This window comes from Tachypleus tridentatus, chromosome 10 (genome assembly GCF_004210375.1).
Source record: "Tachypleus tridentatus isolate NWPU-2018 chromosome 10, ASM421037v1, whole genome shotgun sequence".
In the NCBI taxonomy this organism is placed as follows: Eukaryota; Metazoa; Arthropoda; class Merostomata; order Xiphosura; family Limulidae; genus Tachypleus; species Tachypleus tridentatus.
The window spans coordinates 187752396-187774522 of NC_134834.1; the positions used below are offsets into that span (position 1 = coordinate 187752396).

Here is a 22127-nt window from a genome sequence, read left to right on the forward strand (position 1 = left end):
GTTTTTACATCTTGGTTATTCATAAAACTGCCAGAATTACCAGGGTTGTCACATCTGTTTTTTTTCCTTTAGAAGAGATCACTGTAATATGAATAGAACTAGTTGTCTATTCTGGTGACATGCATAGATGGTCTTACCTATTGGGCAAACTGGGCAATTGTTTGTGGTCCCACACATGGAAACATCTCTGATGCAATGCCTTTTAATCTACTTTTGAGTTTTCTTATCAAGGAACCCCATTTACTGAATTCTGCTTGTGATGCCAGAAAGACTAATACCACCACTGGTGACATGCCATGGGTTTGCCTGAGAATGTCTCCTGTTATTGATTGACATGAGAGTGGCTATTAGTCACAAAGATAGTGCATGTGTCTGGAGAGAGAACTTTGTATGCAAAGCTATGTTTTCCTTTGTTTGCTAGATTTGATCTCTTCAAAAGTATAAGAAGATCTGGAGAGATTTAAGTTTTTATAAAATTGAAACAAATATTAATTAAATACTTTAAGTGTAGACAGAGAATCACATTCAGATTAAATTGTGATAGATTGTGTTTTCACAATTTCAGTCTCCAGAAATAATTGAGCTAGAAATGGATGGTGAAAGATAAACAGAATGCTCTCCCTCTTCAGTTTACATGCATCCCAAACTTGTTTATATATTTAACTTTGATTATACATTTGTGTAATAAAGATTGTGGTTATTCACACCATATGTTCAGCCCCTTTCTTTTGTGTAATGATTCTCTAAGAGACAGAAGAGAGAGTAACTACTCTGTGATGCAGTATCTGATGAACCTTCCTGTTTTTGATTGGGTTCCATCAGGCTGCTCTGAAGGAGAGAAACTGTGGGTAGTGGAAAATAACAAACATGTGTTTAAGTAAGGGAACTGCTCCAAGGTCCACCCAACAAGGGTTCCGTATTTAAGTAAGGGAACTGCTCCAAGGTCCACCCAACAAGGGTTCCACCCAATTCATGAACGATCTGTTTGTAAGATACACAAAATTAACACTTTTGTGTTCCAAAGGCCCACATGAACAGCTGCATTTTATGAAAAGACTACATGTTAGTAAGTCTTGTGTAGCAAGCTATGAGGTCCTTTACAAGCCAACAAATAGAAGCTGTCAATAAACCCCCTCCATGCCATAATATTGTATGAAACATTCAAATATTCTGCTTTGTTTTAATTATGCTATAATTTAGTGCATTTTTTTAATTAATTAAAATTCATGAGATTGGGCTGAGGGGTAAAGTAGGCCTGTTTCTGTCAGTTTCATTTAATTATCATAACATTCAGCTCTATCCTTTACTGGCACTTTAATGAAATAAACTTGTAACCAAATAAATTTTCTGAACCATTTAAATCTGCAGAGAAAAGCATGTAACATTTACAAATGTTTTATTCTTTAATAAATTTATTAGAACTACATAAAAATCCTATAATTCAAATTGTTCCAGTTAAAATTGGCCTCTCAAACAAACTTGTAACACTTGTGTAAAAGAGGCTGTTTTGAACAGTTCATTATAATTGCACAGGTACAGGTTAAATAAAAACATGCTGAACAAAAAATTATATTTTGAGTCTATTCATTAGCAGTGATAAAATAGAATTTAAAATGGAAAATCTGTTTTACAGTCTGTTTTTGACATGGCTTTTTTTTTGTTGTTGTTGTTGTTCAAATTATGGTAACTTGACAAATGATTGTTTATTTCCCATGTATGCCATAAGTTGAGGTAGTTAAAAAGCTGTATTGTGTTAGATGTTGTAACAAGAATTAAATGTAACATCATGAATCATTTTGAAAGATTTTAATATTGACAGAAGTTCATCATGAAGATGCAAATTGAGAAATAGTTTTTAGTGTTTATGCATTTCTTTGATAATAATGCATTACACCAGTTAGTGTATATCAAATGATAACTTGATGAAAAATTGGGATTACCTTGTTGTATTATGTAAGAGATTGTATCCTTTCAAGCTGTAGTTTAACAATTAACAATGCTGGAATTCAAGAATCAGGTTTTTTTTACAGAAATGACCTAATATTGACTCTGACTCCCATTCTCAGAGAAAACTTGCAGAGTGTGTAATTCATTATAGGTGGCAACATTTTGTTTGCATTGCTTCATTTTTTTAATGATAAACAGCTAGAATCACTCCTGATTTGATTGTGGTTTCTTATGAACATAAACATTAGTTTCAGTTATAATAATATTAATGAACAAGTGTCTGTCTGTGTGTGACCACCAAAGCTCTGAGGGGAAAGAACCTTAAAACCTGAGAATTTGTACCCCTACTAAAAATCAGCACAAAAACTTGTCCTTATATTCATAATAACTAGGCAAAATCTTTCAACCAATAAGGTTTTATTTTGTATTTCTTCATCAGGAGGATAATAATTATTTAATTTTTCTGTAACTCATTTTAATCAAAAGTATAATCCAGTAAGTATACATTTTTTTATAATTTCTTTGCCCCATATTTGAATCCAAAGCCTATCACATGCTAGGCAAGTGCTGTAGAAACTTTGTTATTTGTTAAAAATATATCTAGCTGGAAGTGGCCATATTCACTACCTTGGTGTGTATACACAAGTGTTTGCTCTGCATTATAGCAAAATAAAAGATATTTTCATTCTCTAACAAAGATAAGTTCTGAATTATTTTCAGAAAATTGATAATTACATCAAAACAAAAGCTTATATGCCAACATATTAATATCCAAGCCAGTGATGCTCTTCAGTGACATAGATTTGCTTTTGTAAAGAGTGGCTAATTGATATAGCCTACTTATAGTAATTCAGTCTATGGTTCATATAATACAGAGGGTGGATGGATATTTACTGTGGATGTCATGAATAGAATACAACAAATTCTTATGTAGACTAATTATATTATGGTAATTAGCACCCTTTTTCTTGTTGTGAATCATTTAAAAAAACTGTAGATTAATGTAATGAGATGCTAACTTCCATTTGTTTTTATCTTTATCTTCTGAATCTGTTTTGGTGATACAGAGATGATTAACCCAGATTCATATTAGTTTTTTATGGATTAATATAAAGTTGTTACATGCTTCCACGTTGTTAGGTAAGAACTGTATAAATGAAAGAAATGTTGAGACATTTCCAAAGACTTGGTATCTTCTAATGACTAACAATGATAGCCAGGAAAATGTTTACACTTATTTTTTTTTATGGGTAGTTCCAGTTTAGGTGATTAAGTGTTTGTTCAAAACTTTCCAACACTTTAAGCATGAGGCAGGTAATACATCAGTAGTTGTTTTTTTTAAATTATCTCATTTCTTTCAGAAACATTGATGTTATTTCTTCATTGTGTTTTTGTGATAAATTGACTGTCAAGTTATGAGCTTATTATGTAGTTTTAATTTCCTTTGCATTTAGAATTCCCACAGAAGACCAGTGAGGGGTGTACTCTATGTCACTGGTGATGGATTAAGGGTTGTGGACGATGAGACTAAGGTGACGAATTAGATTACTGTTGTTTGTGTCCTACTGTTATCAGTTTACTCTGTTGTTTGTGTTGTCCTACTGTTATCAGTTTACTCTGTTGTTTGTGTTGTCCTACTGTTATCAGTTTACTCTGTTGTTTGTGTTGTCCTACTGTTATCAGTTTACTCTGTTGTTTGTGTTGTCCTACTGTTATCAGTTTACTCTGTTGTTTGTGTTGTCCTACTGTTATCAGTTTACTCTGTTGTTTGTGTTGTCCTACTGTTATCAGTTTACTCTGTTGTTTGTGTTGTCCTACTGTTATCAGTTTACTCTGTTGTTTGTGTTGTCCTACTGTTATCAGTTTACTCTGTTGTTTGTGTTGTCCTACTGTTATCAGTTTACTCTGTTGTTTGTGTTGTCCTACTGTTATCAGTTTACTCTGTTGTTTGTGTTGTACTACTGTTATCAGTTTACTCTGTTGTTTGTGTTGTCCTACTGTTATCAGTTTACTCTGTTGTTTGTGTTGTCCTACTGTTATCAGTTTACTCTGTTGTTTGTGTTGTCCTACTGTTATCAGTTTACTCTGTTGTTTGTGTTGTCCTACTGTTATCAGTTTACTCTGTTGTTTGTGTTGTCCTACTGTTATCAGTTTACTCTGTTGTTTGTGTTGTCCTACTGTTATCAGTTTACTCTGTTGTTTGTGTTGTCCTACTGTTATCAGTTTACTCTGTTGTTTGTGTTGTCCTACTGTTATCAGTTTACTCTGTTGTTTGTGTTGTCCTACTGTTATCAGTTTACTCTGTTGTTTGTGTTGTCAGTTACTGTTATCAGTTTACTCTGTTGTTTGTGTTGTCCTACTGTTATCAGTTTACTCTGTTGTTTGTGTTGTCCTACTGTTATCAGTTTACTCTGTTGTTTGTGTTGTCCTACTGTTATCAGTTTACTCTGTTGTTTGTGTTGTCCTACTGTTATCAGTTTACTCTGTTGTTTGTGTTGTCCTACTGTTATCAGTTTACTCTGTTGTTTGTGTTGTCCTACTGTTATCAGTTTACTCTGTTGTTTGTGTTGTCCTACTGTTATCAGTTTACTCTGTTGTTTGTGTTGTCCTACTGTTATCAGTTTACTCTGTTGTTTGTGTTGTCCTACTGTTATCAGTTTACTCTGTTGTTTGTGTTGTCCTACTGTTATCAGTTTACTCTGTTGTTTGTGTTGTACTACTGTTATCAGTTTACTCTGTTGTTTGTGTCCTACTGTTATCAGTTTACTCTGTTGTTTGTGTCCTACTGTTATCAGTTTACTCTGTTGTTTGTGTTCTACTGTTATCAGTTTACTCTTTTCTACAGCTAAAACAAGATTTAATGAAATCATTACTCAGTGTAATCATATAGTAAGAAAACTGATTGGTAAATATTTTATTCTTGAAGCTATTAATTAACATTTGTATTTAATTTATTATAAATCCAGTGGTATTGTATTGACTATATTTGCTTTTTAGGGACTTATAGTTGACCAAACAATTGAGAAGGTGTCATTCTGTGCACCTGACAGGAATCATGAAAAGGGATTTTCGTACATCTGTAGAGATGGAACAACTCGTCGTTGGATGTGCCATGGGTTTCTGGCCACTAAAGATTCAGTGGGTGCTTTAGGAAAATCACATGTTTAGTTTTAAATTTTTTAAAATAATACTTCAAGGTTAAAGCGTATGGTTATTTGTGTTTCCTTTTGTAAATTTGGGAAGACATTTGTTTTTAAAGTTTCATTATGGACTTAGAATCAAGGAATTGAAAGACTTATTGTTTAATGTTTTCCACTATTATTATCATGTATTTAACATAATGCTCTTTTTTAACATTAGCTTACAATTACAGTGGTTAAAATGAAGTTTTAATATTACCATAGTACTGAATGAAGTTTGTTCTTAGTTATGAAAGTTTGCATTGTTTTCATGGTATTGTTATTAAAATACAGAATGAGTAATGGGCAGATGTTATTTTCAACTTAGTACTGTTACTATGGTATTGGTCGAGTAAAAGACTGATTGTTTATACTTTGTATTTTTGTTATGGTACTGAAATACTGATACTCTTTGCAGCATTATTTTTCTGATGTGATATCTCACCTCTGTTCACAAAATAGCTTTTCTTGATGACCACACCTCCCTATTGGCATAGTGTCCACACGCAACACTAGCTTTCCATCTCCCACTACAGCAGCTCTCCACCAATAGGAGCATGACACCTCTCCTGTCGTAATCAGCACCTTCTTTACATCTGCATTCATTAGTCACTTCTCAGTTGATAGTATGTACTGTACAGACATGTTGGTTTGTGTTTGCAAATTTGTTTTATTTTTCAGTTGTATTACTGACTTTGTTTTTCTTTACTATGTATTTTATATTTTATTATTGTGCCAGGTTGCATTTTTTCAAATTTTTCTCACTTTTCAAGGGCTTTTTTCTTTTTGTATTGTGGATCCTACTCTGTAGCAAGTGTTGTCTGACCAGGTTTACTTTTTGTTCAAAAATCTACACTATCTATCCTGTAACCATGTTAATTGTCAATTACATTGTAGCCCTTTCTATTATAGCTACAATGCACAATTCCACATGCTGCTAGGTGTTGGTTGCATACATCTCTAATTTTGTGTATCTGTTACTAAATAATTCTGCCACAGGTTTAGGTTATGTATACCATATCCCAGAGATGGGGTGTTTTAGGACTGCTAATAGTTTTCTGTAGCAGTATTTTGCTTCATAAATATATAATGTTCTTTTCTCTTGGACTGACCATGAGTAAGGTTGACAAAAGATGGCACTGAGCCTACCAAGACCTGATTAGAATTATCATATGTTGATTGACCCCATTGACATAATAGCTCTGTTTTTCAAAGTAAGGTTTTATAGTTCTTTTTATGTGTTGTTTCCAGTCCTCTGGACTTTCTAATGCATCTTCCCTTTCCATTTAGTGGAGTCTGAGAGTTCTTACCAGATCCTGGAGTGATGGATCACGTAGGTCTGTTCTTCTAAGTGATGTATCATACCACTCAGTGTAGAGTAGAGTGGTGGTGGCATTCTGAAGGTGTTGTTGGCATATATAGCACATCCTACTATGAACCTGATGTACAATTCTTGATGCTGTCTGGTTTTGATTGTTGCACTACATTATATTTCTGTCTCTGTAGCTAATCAGTTTTCTTCTATGGCATAATTGCCTTTCTACCATGGAACTGATGATCAGTTCCAGATGTTGCCAAGTTCTAGTTGAAGCACTTTTTCATGTTATAAATAAATGGTTGTGTAAGTCATCATATATTTGTGTGTGTGTGTATCGTTGTAGTTTACTCCTCAGACTGAGATGAACTTTTTTTTTATATATTTGTGAATTGGAATGTTATATCTTAAAGTAATATTTTGTGTAACTTGTAAAGAAAATTTGAGGAAATTCTAGTTAACTTATGCTTGTGTAAGTCATCACATATGTATCATTGCAGTTTACTCCTCAGACTGAGATGTTCCTCCTCACCATCTTCTGGATATGCATTTCCAGTGGGTATGGTGTTGTTTGAAGATGGTCCAGCTCAAAATGTATCTCAGAACAGCTAGTATGGGTATTAACACTTTTATTGATAAGCAGAGAACAATGTTTCAACCTTCCTAGGTCATCTTCAGGGTGATCATCTCATCATCAAGAATGATCCAACTTAGTATGTCCTCACATTTATGTTAGCATCATTTCTTTCGACCTACAGCAGACTAGATGACAAATGATCATTGCCAATAGGTTTTGGACTAGAGATGCACTTCAGCTTTATGGTTCCTCTTCCTCCTATCAGCCGGATGTCTGTTCCCGGCATGTCTGGCGTTGGATGTAGCTGGACGCATCACATATTTCCCTATACTTGTATAGCCAGATATCCTTCTCCTACCATGGAATGGAAGTACTATGCCCTTTGTTGTCAGGCTGTGGACTGGAGATGTTGTCACACCAGGACTTTTCACCTTTCTATCGTCTGCTGGATGTGGGCTCTTGGTGGATCTGGTGTTGGTTGTATTGGAAGTGTATACAAGTGGTGACAGAATTTGGTATGGAAGCTGGTCTTCCATTACAATTCCCATTTTGAGGTGAATTTCTTCTTAGATTTTTTAATTAGATATCATTTTTGCCCAGTTCCTCTCCTTTTTGACCAGAACCTCTGTTTAGTTTACAGGGCCCTTACATGTACCCCTGTTTGAATCATTGGCTACCTGTTTCCTGTACCATCATTCTCTTAAGACAATTTTTTTCTCCTTACTTGCAGGAGACACTTCACTCATTTATAGTCTTGCCTTGGATGCTTCCCACAGACTTTATTTACCATAGGGAATGATTAATGTTATTCTCGGATCATTCTTCCTCCTCACAACTTGAGTTGCCAAGGAGAGTGATTGGATGTTTTCTTTTTCTTCCCTTATCCATACTGTAAAAAAATTTTTTCATCCTGTACAGGCAGATTGCTCTTATCTTGCTGTTAGGATGAGGTGTTTCCCCAAGATTACTCCCATGCATGGTCCTCTCTACCAGTTTTGTATAGTAGAGTAGAAGTAAGATTCCTTGCTTTCCCAATCCAAAGTTGCTGGGGAAGTTGATATGGAGGGTTTCCATTTGAGGGAAATTCATAATTATTAAACCATGTGTAACTAAACAGCCCTAGTTTTCTTTTGTAAGTCTGTTTCAAAACAAATTTATGTGCCTTGTATTGTATAAAATTATGTGCATTGTAGAACACAAAAATATTTTGGTCACAAGAATAGAATGCCCTAAAATTACTCTAATTTAACTGGCTTTTTAACTAAGCTATAAACAGAGTAAAGAATTCTGTGAACCAGTTCCTCCTCTTACACACAATACTTACCTGCTGTTGACTTCTGTTGCTGTGAAATTGAAAAGATGGTTTTGTGGATGGAAAAAACAACAACAACTTTTTCTGTTGATTATAAACTTGCATCAAACAAGAACATGGTTTTCAAAACTGATTTGATAGTTAAGAATAGGTGGATGAGGCTTCTCTTATACTCTACAAGATATAGTGATATCTCAGCAAATGAAAAAGTTAGGGCATTACAATTGTACATTTCACCTTGTCATCATAGACTGTAGAAGCTACACTATTGAGTTTATAGAAATTAAGAGATAATTGAAAGCACATGCAAAATGATAAAATTATGTAATTAAATTTTGAACTCTTTAAAACATTGTAAGAAGTGCAATGGGCTAATGCCCTTGCTGGAAGGGTTAGAACGTGTAAAGATGGGAGATTTTTTCAAGGCTTGTGACACGCAAAAATCTTCTTTGGCAGTGATGCTACATAGTAGCTTGTATTTCTGCAGTTAGGTGGGTATCTATCTGAAATACATTTTCAAGTAAGGAATGTCAAGAAGTTTGGTCATTCAATAAATTTCATATATATCATTCTTTTTATCTTAGGCTCGCACATGCCCAAACCCTGTACCAGTTCTTACTTAAGATCACTTGGCCTAACAGATTCACTAATTTGGAATAACCCTCTTATAATATTCCTAAATATATCCTGTTATTTATTTCAAAATAAAGAAACCAAAACCTGTCTTAATACCGTAGGACTCTAGTTAGTATGTGATACTGCTCTTTATTGAATAGATAGGTAAATATGGCTGTTTTAGAATTAAACTTGTGATAAAACCAGATGTAAGGGAGAAAGAATCACTGTATTGCTCCTTTGAAATATACTTTAATCTGTATTGGCTGTAGACAGCAGAGACTGAAGTCCTGTATTACTGATGTTTCTTAGGGAGAACGACTGAGCCATGCTGTTGGGTGTGCATTTACAGTTTGCTTAGAGAAGAAACAAAAAAGAGATAAGGATGCTTCTACTGTGACCTTTGACCCAGAAAATTCCACGTTCACACGTACTGGTTCTTTCCGACACACAACACTTACAGAAAGAAAACAGGACCCACAGGAGTGTATAGTAGCTAGTAAGAGTTTGAATTCTGAACTTTTTTAAATATTTGTGAATTGTTATATCTTAAAGTAATAATTTGTATAACTTGTAAAGAAAATCTGAAATAAGTTCTAGTAACTTTTGTTGTTGTACAAGTCATCATGTTAATGCTGTTCACCCATAAATCATCATATATCTTGTTACTCAGTAAGTCATCATTATGTTTTAATTTTGTTTCACACCAAATTCTGTTTTCTGTAAACCATTATACTGTACACTAAAGTACCTATGTCTTTACCAGGTGTACTGTTACTATTTAAGTCATTGTAAGCTTAACTTGTTGCAGTAGTATGGTATATTTGTGGTTCATCATAGTGTCTTAGCTGCTCTGTGTCTTCATTACATGTTCCCTCTGACCTACTGTAATTATATAATATTAATGTGGAAGTCTTTTGTCATGCACTATTAGTCTGTTAGGATACAAATAACTTAAGGAGGAACTACAATGAGATAAAATAATTAAAAATAATATAGAAAACATACCTTCAACTGATACTTACCTAGTACCATCAAGTCATTTCTGATACTACCTTTTTTGATACTTCATGATGTAGAACCACCACCAGTGAAGCAAGTGCACAATCCATACGCTGTAGAAAGACCTCATGCTACTCCATCAATGTTAGAACGTCAGGGTTCTTTCCGCGTTTTCTCAACTCTTAACCAGTCATCACCTTTTAAGCGCCAACTTTCCTTGAGGGTTAATGAACTTCCCTCTACCTTGGATCGTCAACGAAATATGGCTCAACAGTCTGGAGAATTCTCTGCCCATTTCAATGGTCTTTCTGGTGGGTGTTTGGAGTATTAAATAAAGCGATATGCAAGTTAAAAACAAACACCAATTTCTGTGTTGTTTTGTTAATTTGCACAGAGAATAAAATAGTAATTTTGTAGTATCTATCTGAGTGTTTACAAAATGCCCCTGATTGCTTTAATAATCATACTTCAAGATTGTTAAATCAATCTTGTAGCATTATATCACTTGAATCTTACTTTTAATAGTATTTAGATGAGTGGCAAAAATGATCATGTACAACTGTTGCACAATGCTGTTGGCCAGTCAATTTACCAACTGATTAACAGGCTTCTTTGTTGTTTGATGTTCTGTTGTAATATTTTTAGTTTTTATTCTTGTTTTGTAAGTTTTATAAAATCAAAACATTCATTTGTTTCTTTAGTTTAAACACACAAACTAGATGCGTTTTCTGCCAAGGTACTGAATTTGTTTTTTTTTTATTCATTCATTGATTATTGTGACTCGGAGACAGGGGTTTGATCCACGTGGTGCCATACAGACAGTCTGTTGTAGACTTTATGCTAGAACAAACATGTTAAGTATTAGTGAAGTATGGCTAAAACTTGAATGAAAAATTGACATCCATGGCACTTGTAAGCAGTTAAACATTTGGGTCAGCCATAATCGTGGTTTGATATAAGGACAGAAATTTCTTCTTATAGAATTACTGTAATTACATTTTACTATTGTAAACCATCAGTTTGTGTTTTTATGTCCTCACTGTTTTCTTTTCTCTGGTGTTAAGGGTAACTAGATATTTCAATTATGAAATTGTTTATGGTATGTGAAGTGCAAAAAATAAAAGAAACTTTGAAATTTATTTTTTGTTACAGTATCAAATAATTTCCAAAATTGTGTAAAATTATCAGGTAATTTATTTTTGGCTTTGCATTAAGTACAGTTTTCTGTAGAATGTCTTCTGTTTAATAAACTACTATAGTTATATGCAAAAAATAAGTATTATAGTTCTGGTTCATAATTTTAGAGATAATTTGATAACAGTTTAAAGCATAACAAACATTTATGGGTAACATTTCTTACAAGTGTGTACAACCATCATTGTTTTACAATGCCCTTTTTTGGTTTCTCTACATAGAAATTTAGTAACATAGGTATTATGTTATCATGATGATCTGCTATAGATACTTATATCTAACTTTCACACTGTACACTTTCATTTCTATCCTAATTTGCTCCAAAGAAAGAAGTCTTATTTTCTTTGAACACTTATACTGTCAGTTTTCTTATTTAGTATTTGTGTTTCCTTGTATGTTCATGATGACCCAGTTATAAGATTTCATTTTAATATTTAAAAGTGTAATATTCTTTTAGAGAATTATTTTTTCTCATGAATGATTGGGTTTACCATGTTCAAAACAATAATTCATAACACTGTCTAATGTACAAGTTTAGTTTTTCTTGTTTCGTTTCTTTTCATTCTAAGTTTAATATTTTAAGACAAAAATATTTTTGTAACTAAAACAACAGGATTATAGAGTTTTTCTGCCCCTCCCCTTTTTTTTTTTTAGTTGCTACAATACCAGAAATACCTTCTGGTACAGAGACAGATGAATCAGTTAGTGCCATGTGTCAGCAAGTTTCCAAAGGGTTATCTTTTCGTACAGAAGATGCCAATCCCTTTCACTCTACTTTTGATGCCCAAACTACCAGTCAGTCTTTTCAACAGGCATCAGGTGTGTCCTTCATGTTTTAAGTCAGATAGATTTTGATTTTTCTTTACGTCCAGCCAGAGTACTAGCTGCATTATTCCACTGTTTACTTTAGGCATTAAAAATCAAAGTATAGCATTTTTTTACATGTTTTATGTAGAGTTTTATTATTCTGTGTCAAATATATACAGAAAAAACAAAAAATTGCATAATCTTTCATTAATACAAAACTGTATATTTAACAAACTAGCAGTTTTTTCTTACATAGCTTATCTGAAACTACATGGTTAAATACTTTGTTTCATTTCTGCTTTAATTCACTCTTCAACAGTTCCAGGATGATTGTCTTTTAGCTACATTAAATGTCCTTTTTTGTAACACAGGCAAATAAAATTCATTTTCTTTTGTGTGATAATACAAATTTTTAACAGTAGCTGTCTGAAGTGACAAGCCTTAGTCAGGTTTACATTATTGATTTTCTACTTGATCAAATTCTTAAGCATATTAGGTGTGCAGTTAGAAGTGGGTCTAAATCTTTTCAATAATGTAATTTTCTTTCACAACACAAGGTAGTTTAAAGTTGAATGGGAAATGAACAGCTCAGTTCCTTTGTGAATATTCTTATAACTAAAACTGATACATATTTAAAACTATGTCAAGAATAGATTTAATTTATGGATATGTAAAATTAATGTGCTATGTTACTTCTAGTTATTCAACACAGGTTAGTAATAAATTGCTTATCTTAAATATAGACTGTGAATCATAGCGTCCAAGTGTTCGTCTGTTTCCTGCTTCAAAAGCTGTGCAAGCAAGTGAAGCTTAATGTCCACTTTTTAAATAATGGGAGAACAAACACGAAAATGCTGATACCAAATTGTATTTCACAATTGGAATAATATTTTTCAGTAAATTAAGAAGTAATAACACTATCATTTACATTTCAAAATGTGACGTCACTTAAATAATAAAAAATGTAGATTTGCTGTATGTTATTGTTGAGGGACTCTTAGTATGACTAAATGCTAAACAATTACTTTTGTGGTGGTCAGTATAAGTAGTTCTGGGTGAAACTAAGAGTGCAACACAAGTAACCTTTTTAAAGTCTGTGAAATAATTTCATTTGATATATTAACTTCAACCTTTCTTTTCACTGGGCACTTTTGCTTGTTACTTAGTGATCGTAACAATAAAGAGTGAAGACATCTGAAAACAAAACTTGAACATCCTGTTAGGGGTGTTAAGTGCCAGCTAATGCAGTTAACATGTCTAGAATATTTGTTACAGAAATATATATGTCATTAACCTTTGCTAGGGCAGTTGAGGAAAATTCATACTGGGCACTTGAAAAATCAACAACTGATAATCTGAGGAATGATCGTGCATCATTTAATTAAAAGAAAGTTGTCTCAAATTTTAAAAACAATAGCTGCATCTATACAATTTGGACTGAGTTTGTACATATTACAATTATCAATCAGTTATACTGACAGTTATCTGGGACTAAGCAATGTCACAGTTGAGTCAAATACAATGTAATTACTTAAAAAGATAGTCTGAGAAACAAAAAATCTTGCTGTGCACTTTAGTCATGCATGCCTTATAAATTTTTTTAGAATTATGTTTCCAAACAAATTACAATTCATGACGTAAGAATGTGAGAAAAGAAATTCTGTTTAAAATTGTATTTTTGTCACACTTCTTAAATGAAAGTTTAACAAAACTGAAGCTTCCATTTGAATTGGTAAAACATACCTGGTTGATGTTAATACAGATCTTGGTTATATACAGTTGTTTATATTGCTGTGAGAAAATGAATTTGGTTAACTGTGTGTTAACATATATGCACACACACATTTTATTTTTTATCTTATAGGAAATACTTATGAAACTGATAATGGAAAAGTGACATCACCACAGACAGAGTCATGGTTAAGTAAAAATTCAGCAACACTACAAATTAAGGAAAGATCTTGTAACATGAGATCACAGACTTCCTCACCTAACCATGTTAAAAATACAACCAATTCTACTGATGTCTTCACTGGGAACAAAAATGGATCTCCAACACCTGAATTCCCACAACCAGTCATACCTCCGCGTCGCAGTAGTCCAAACTATTCGCATTTACGAAGCCAATCTCTTGGCTCAACAGAAATGTTTGGATCACAAGTTCAGAATAGCTCAAAAACATCACCAGATGCACGTTTAGTCAAAGTAAGCCAACCTCAACCTACAAATCTCTGGCCTAATGGCAGTGTTGTTCAGCCTGCTCCAACATCAGAACCAGCTTTCAAGGACCCATTTGATGCTGGATGGGCCTCCTTAGATAATGGAAATAAATCTTGCAACCCCTTTACAAAGAAGCAGGTGAAAGCATTTGAAGTGCAGATGTAGGAAAATTTACAGAAAAGACTAGTTTTCCAATCTTAGCAAAGGAATGATAGTTTTTACTTTGTGAATCAATAGTTTGTGGTTAATTTGCTGTTCAAATAATCCAAAAAAAAATATATATATCAAACAGTGTTTTTAACTGTTCATTATTTTTGTTGCTAACTTGTAATATGAGGTAAAAATTTGCATATGAAATATCTAAACTAACATTTTGTGAAACTTGCACATACTAACTATAAACACTGAATTATAAAAGTACCTAATGAGTAATGTATTTTCTTGGTAGGTTTAATAAAATGGACTGTAATGTTTTTATCACAAATAGTGAGTTTTTTGTTAATGGTTCTTTGAGATCTGTTTTATAACTTGCAAAATATGTAGAATTAAAAATTTCACTTTGTGTCAGGAGGAAATTATGAAATTTCTCTGTTATAGATATTTCTTGTCCTTTGGTGTTAACATTTTTTTTTCTTTAAATCAAAGATATGACTCTGTTTGTGTGCAAACACGAAAGAAATATAAATGTAGTAAACTTTGTGTTGGAATAGGTATTTGTTCTTAGAGGTATAATTACAAGATTTTATAATTCAGAAACATTAAAAGAGTTGTCATGGAAACATTACACTTGTGTTATTTTGTCCATCTGAACTTGTATTCTTGAAGTCATAATAAGTTTGTTTTTTCATTTTTGTCTCAACTAGACCAAATTTTTTGCAAACTAATTTAACAATACTGTGCATAGATTTGACGAAACCATTTTTTACATACTGGTGCTCGCTTTTGTATGTACTAACTACATACAGCCCAAATTCATATTAAATTATCACTTTTACATTTCCTTAAGCTTAGAAACATGCCTAGGCAGCCACAAGCATATTTTGTTTTATATTTAAAAAAAAAAAATCATGAGCTAATAATAAAAAAACTGTTTTTCAGTTGTGGTCAGCAAGGGGCATTAGTTTCATTGTAATAGACATTTTACCTTGGTTCAGCCATTTCTCATTGTTAAAATAAACTTTGCTTGTTAGTATTTAAACAAGCCAAAGTTATGGTTACAGTATAATATTTTACAGTTGAATTATAAAATACAGAAACCTAAGTTTTGTTATTTAGTAATGTTGCAAATAGCTATGTTCCTTAATTATAAGTTTCCAGAATCAAATGTAATTATGATGCTAGATAGGTGTGTTTCACATAACAAAATCTTAGCAGAGGTTAAGATTATTTGTTGATGTTAAGTAAATGTTTATGTAATTAGAGAAGCCTGGCTTTAATTATGATAATCTGGCAATGTTATAATTATTTATGTTTCATAATCCTGAAACTGGTTTAAGCTTTTATCATGTGGTTATATTAACTGTGTTATGTAAAATGCATATTTGCAACCCATTCTCTGATCATTCAGCAATGTTAGAATTATCTGTTTCATAATTGTGAAACTGGTTTATGCTGACATAACGTGGTGATGTTGTGACATGAAGTACTGACATTTAGCACGTTCGTTGAATAACTTTGTAGTAATTAGTTGCACTTTGTTATTGTCACAGAATCCTGGTTTTACTTGTCAACAAATTTGTTACACTCTAATTATTGTATTTTGTAAACAACTTGTGGTTTCTATAGGCTTCATGTTGTTTTACATTTGATGAACGTTGTATATAAGGCACATTTCTTTCTGTGCTCTCATGCAGACTGTACAGCCTTTACATGTTATTGCAGGGTTTACAAACTATTTCCTGGAGGTGGAAGGTAAGAAAGTGCTACATTTTGAAATTGTATAGTCTATTTTCTTAGTTATAGATATTTGATAGATGTTTACTGTACAATAGATAAATTTTTCTTTCATTCTTTTGATGAAATTTTCCTTATTATTAATGTTGCTTTTTGCTATATTTACAAAACAATGTTATGTCTCAAGTTGTCTGATGGGAAAACATTGCTACCATCCCACTGATCTGTGACAGAAACAATATTAAGAGTTTTGGTGTAAGGAATACATCTTTGCACATGTTCATAAGTGTTGCAAGTTAACATGTTGTTTTGTTTTGGATGACAAACTGACCAGTAAATGTATGTGTATATATTATGAAATTTGGATGTACTAGTATTCAGTAGAATCAAATCACTTTAGGTGATGTTAAGGTAGGCTGATACAAGAAAACAATTGGTCAGAAACTGTCAAACTCAATATTAGCCTATTTTACACTGTAAGCCTGTTTCCAAAATCAGTTTGTTTTTTTCTTCAGCTAAACAGTATATAATTTGCACACCAATGCAAATGAATGGGTTGTTTTACAACTGAACGTTAGAATAAAACAGGTATATTGTGTAGCTCTACATGGTGATAGCCCTTATTTTGATGTATACTAGAGCTGGGTGAAAAGTGGAATTTCCTACTGATTGCTTTCAACCAGTCAATTATCCTTCCAAGACTTGGATAATTGGAATAATGAGAAACACTAATTTTGATTAGATGAATATTTTTGTCAGTAATGACACTAATCAATTAATCTGAACAGCCTTCAATTAATTAAAAATGAAATGGAAAATTATAATGTCAGCATTTCCATTACATGATTAATTGTAATAATTGAAGACAGTAATAGTCTGAAACACTGATATCAATTAATTGATTATTTTAGTGACATTAATCAATTTAATTATAACTTCAATTAACTGATTTAATTATAACTTCAACTAATCAATTCAGTGACATTGATAAATTTAATTAATTTCAATTAATTGATAATTTTAAAGACATTAATTATATCTTAAATTAATTGATAATTTTAAAGACATTAATTATACCTTCAATTAATTGATAATTTTAAAGACATTAATTATATCTTAAATTAATTGATAATTTTAAAGACATTAATTATATCTTAAATTAATTGATAATTTTAAAGACATTAATTATACTTTCAATTAATCGATAATTTTAATGACATTAATCATACCTTCAATTAATCGATAATTTTAATGACATTAATCATACCTTCAATTAATTGATTATTTCGTGTGACACTAATAAATGTGATCAACTTTCATAAATAATTGACTTAATTGTCCATCTTTAATATTAGCATTTTCATTCAAAAGTTGGTAAATTGGCAGTTATATTTAGACATTTGGATCTGCTTCGGAAGTGCATATTACATAAACTAAGTGTATGTTTTTGGCAAAAAAATATGTTGTTTATATGTATTAAGTTTCCTGTAGAATCCTTGTATGTTTAAAAAATTTCAAGGCCCCTAAATGATACCAAGCATTTGTACAATATTATATCATCATTTATAATTTTATTAATGACCCTCCACAATCTGTCATTCCTCCATTGCAGGCTTAGGAGATATTTAGTTTTATTATTTTGGTGATTAATAAAAATATTTTAAAATCTGAATTGCTGTGTTTAAGAAAAAATCAACTGTTTTTTTTTGTCCTTTAATAACAACCATGTTAAATTTTCCTTGTTGGGGAAATAATTTTGCCAGTGTCAAAGAGACTTCCAATCTTGCCAATGCTTGCAATCATCATAAATAGTAGGCTTTGGGAATAACTCATGGCACAGGCATGAAAATGTGTTAAAAAGTTGAATTGAGTACAAAAAAAAGTGAGATAAACAAATTGGTCTTTTTGTGAGATTTTTCCTTATTGAATCCTTTCTGACCAAAATTTCCTTGCTTGTTGTTTTGATTTACAATGATTCATTTGATCAACAATATTTTTATAGAATTCTTGTGTCTTATAATAACATTTAATAAAAACAATGTATTGATGTCTTAGAAAAACAAGCAACATGTATATTCTTCTAAATTAGCAATGGTCTATGTGACTAATAACATTTATGCTCCTAAGTTTTGAATCTTACATTCAGTTAAATGCTTTGTGATTACGAAACAAACCCTCTTGTAGAGAAAATTATATATTTTAAAAAGTGGCTGGTATGGGTAGAGAAGGCACTAGTAGAGGAGTGAACAATGATGACCGAAGAAGGTCGAAACATTGTTCGCTCCTCTACTAGTGCTTTCTCTGCCCATACCAGCCATTTTTTAAATATATAATTAAGTGCTTGTTTTACTGTGAGCAGCATTCTTTTACAGATTTTTAATATACTGATATATGACAAAAAAAAACTAATTATTGCTGTCTTTCATAAAATAAAGAACAATCTTAGCCTCTTTTTATGGATCATTTGATCAGCAAAGTTATTATTTGCCACTTTTGTACCTTGTGTTAATAAAAATGTTTTATTTCTATATTTCTAAAATTTTTCATACAACTATGATAATAAGAAAAACTGATAAATCCCAAGACTGATCCATCAGTTTTTGTAGTTTGAGTTTTTCATCTAACTTCTTGAAATTTTGTTATCATTGCTTGCAGTGCATTTTACTGAACAAACAACAAGAAATTTCATTATGTTTTCATATATTTTTAAGTTTTCAATATCTTTTTCTAAGATAATCACAATTTCCTTAGTTTTTTTTCCCAATTATTCTTCTATAATGCCCCTTTCTCATCATTTAAGCAGCTATTTTTTCACATTTTCTGTTTGTTTGTCTTCCTAGTTGTACTTTTTATGAACAACAGTTCTACTCCTTACATTTCTTCTGAAATATCTCCAGAACTTATTCTTCTAGGAAAGTTTTCTTTCTTACAATATCACAAACAACTCCATGAATGGCAAAGGATTCTTTTCTCAAGTGTTGTAGTGGTATATATTTCATAACTGAATATTAGCATCATTCTTACATTGTACTCTTGATGATTTCATTCTAGTGACAGGGGTTCTGTGGAAGCAATTGGTCATCCAATTACAGTTGAGGATTTCTTGAATTTCCAAGCATCATGGAACCTATGATAAGCTTTATATCCAATGTAAACTTTTTGTATTTACAACTAATTTTCTTTGTCTTTTGGTTTCATTCTTGATGGTCTTGAAGAATCGTCTGCATTGTTCGGTTTTTCTTTCGTAATGAAGTGTGCCACAAGGTGAGAGATGATGCTGGAAATTTCTTTAGGAAGGAAAGGAATCATTGGAGAATCAGCCAGAAATGTTTACCTAAAGAAGTGACCTTATTTAGCTAGTGACGTGAAGAAACGGAATTCTGCAACAGAACTGTTGTTGTAACTCTGGGAGTTTAATTACTTGTTAACAGAAGGTTTTTTTTTAGGCTTTGGTTTATTTCTGAAAGCTTTGCACATATTTCGCTATGTTAGCTCAAATAGTTTGAGTGGTTTTGCTATCTCAGCATCTTCTTTCAGATAGTCTCTGGTGTGCACATAATTTAATTGGAAATGTGTAATTACCTGGTATTTAACATTACTGTTTTCCTTCCTCGAGTGTCATGCTACAACTGCCATGAACTACTCATGACGTCATCAGTGCTCCATCTTCTACCTGATATATTCACTGTAGAATATCAGAGACTCTAAATACCAATGACTAGAGAACTAGGTAGATCAGTAGTTTGGTTTGTCTTTTAATGTATATGGTCATAAAACTTCCAATTAATACTTAGACGATCAACAGAAATCAACTTTTTTATTCTCTACCCATTATCCCATACTGAAATTTGTGAGGGAACTCTCAGATAGTATTGCATGACCTAGAAACACAGAAGCAAGTTAACACATTGTGAAACATTATTGTTTATGGTTTAAAAGTGTATACTTTTGGTTTTTTTTCATTTACTAAATGACATAGAAAAACAGTGAGCTAATTGGATAATTAGTTAAATTAATTGTTGGTGAAATGGTAAAACTGTCTCATGACATATCACATAAGCACAATTTGTTAATATCATAATAAGGAACTTGTGAAAATGTTGTCCCAGGTTAACACTGAAGATCCAATTACATAATAGCATGAGCTGTAAAGGTTTTTTGGCATAATGTTGGCAATCTCTGTTTACAGGTCATAATATGTTTTGACATTGTGATCAAATTTGCATGTACTAGGTGAATTGTCCTTGAACCCAAGAAAGATGTGTTATTGTTACAATAGTTTATTTCTAACATTTTCATGGGAACAACATAATAAAATTTTGTTGGCACTAGAACAGCATCTTTTTATTTCTGATGAGTTTCTATGGTAACATGGTGCTAGCAACACTGAAATTTGTATTTAAAAAAAAACAACAGAAAAAGCATTGGACTTTCATTTCCCTTCCCAACACTTAAAAGCAATGGGTATAGGCAGGTTTGTATTAATGTCTAGGACCCACAAAGATAAGATTGCATTCCAGACAGCACTTCGGTCTGGTACCTTTGTATATAAACATGCATATCCTGCATTGTGTGTAATTACATAATAACAGAATTTGATTAACTAACCAGTTTACCCATTCTATGCACAAGAAGTTAATCTTACAATTATATTCTTAATTATGTTCCAATGAGTGATTGTATCAGCACATTAAACATTTATTTCTCTCATCAAAATGTGCCCCATCCATACTGTAATAACTTGCATTATAAACTTGTTTCTTTATAGGTTGAAAATTCATTTACCTAGCTAGACCCTGCCTCTGTTATGCCAATGCTTTCTGTAACTACTTTGTGTAAACTTCAAGTATAGTCATGAAGTAATTTGATAACATGAACTTTGATAATGGCCACAATTCCACCTTATTTGAAATTCACTATTGATGTGAGTACACACACACACACACACACACACACACACATATATGTTTGTAATAGGTTTTAATAAAAGTAGTGATTTATATTTATAGTTAGGCACTGATTTTTCTGTAACAAGAAATAGCATCTACATCATAAAGTTATAATAAGCCATTTCAATACATCAGCATTTGTTGTGTGATGTTACAAATTTTCATTGCCTTAATGAAATTAAATTTTTTTTAAACACTAAATTCTGTTTCCAGATTGTGTTATTAGTATATGTTTAACATCATAACACCATGTGTTCAAATGGTAAAGTAGTACTGTTTTTACTTATACAAATATATAGACTTGATTTCTTGGAAATTTATTCATGTGGATGATTTCTATGTATGTCATAGTTTAATTATTCTTATATTTTAAAAATAACTTCATTTTATATCCACTGTCAGTTCACTATTTGGTATGTTTACCCTGTATGCATCTCCCCTGCCAACTGAACATAGGGTGATAGCTCCATCACAGAGTTCATGTGGCAAGTCAGTTCCTACTGCCATCTGAACACAGGACAGTAACTATTATCATGCCAATATGTAGATGTTTCTACTGTGCATGCAACTTTGCCACCTGAAGCTAGAATAATAACTCTATTATAAAAGTTGGAGTGTTTATGTGCCAACTAAAAATGGAGTGGTGACTATAGTGTAAAGTTGGTGTGTCATACCAATACATAGATATTTATGTGGTGACTATAGTGTAAAGTTGGCATACCAATACATAGATAATGTGCCAACTAAAAATGGAATGGTGACTATAGTGTAAAGTTGGCATTTCATACCAATACATAGATATTTATGTGCCAACTAAAAATGGAATGGTGACTATAGTGTAAAGTTGGCATTTCATACCAATACATAGATATTTATGTGCCAACTAAAAATGGAATGGTGACTATAGTGTAAAGTTGGCATTTCATACCAATACATAGATATTTATGTGCCAACTAAAAATGGAATGGTGACTATAGTGTAAAGTTGGCGTTTCATACCAATACATAGATATTTATGTGCCAACTAAAAATGGAGTGGTGACTATAGTGTAAAGTTGGCGTTTCATACCAATACATAGATATTTATGTGCCAACTAAAAATGGAGTGGTGACTATAG

At 32.1% G+C, this 22127-nt stretch overlaps 1 protein-coding gene across 5 annotated transcripts in view; it reads left to right on the forward strand.

The window, feature by feature from the left end:
* Window positions 1-18589, forward strand: part of LOC143231161 (protein numb-like) — a 54852-nt gene extending 36263 nt beyond the window's left edge. For all 5 annotated transcript variants that reach the window (XM_076465819.1, XM_076465822.1, XM_076465821.1 and 2 more), the window contains exons 4-9: window positions 3402-3479; window positions 4945-5085; window positions 9258-9444; window positions 10025-10258; window positions 11796-11960; window positions 13813-18589. In XM_076465819.1, the coding sequence (XP_076321934.1) occupies window positions 3402-3479; window positions 4945-5085; window positions 9258-9444; window positions 10025-10258; window positions 11796-11960; window positions 13813-14333 (1326 nt within the window). In that variant the 3' untranslated portion in view covers window positions 14334-18589. The remainder of the gene's footprint in view (window positions 1-3401; window positions 3480-4944; window positions 5086-9257; window positions 9445-10024; window positions 10259-11795; window positions 11961-13812) is intronic.
* Window positions 18590-22127: the final 3538 nt, after the last annotated feature.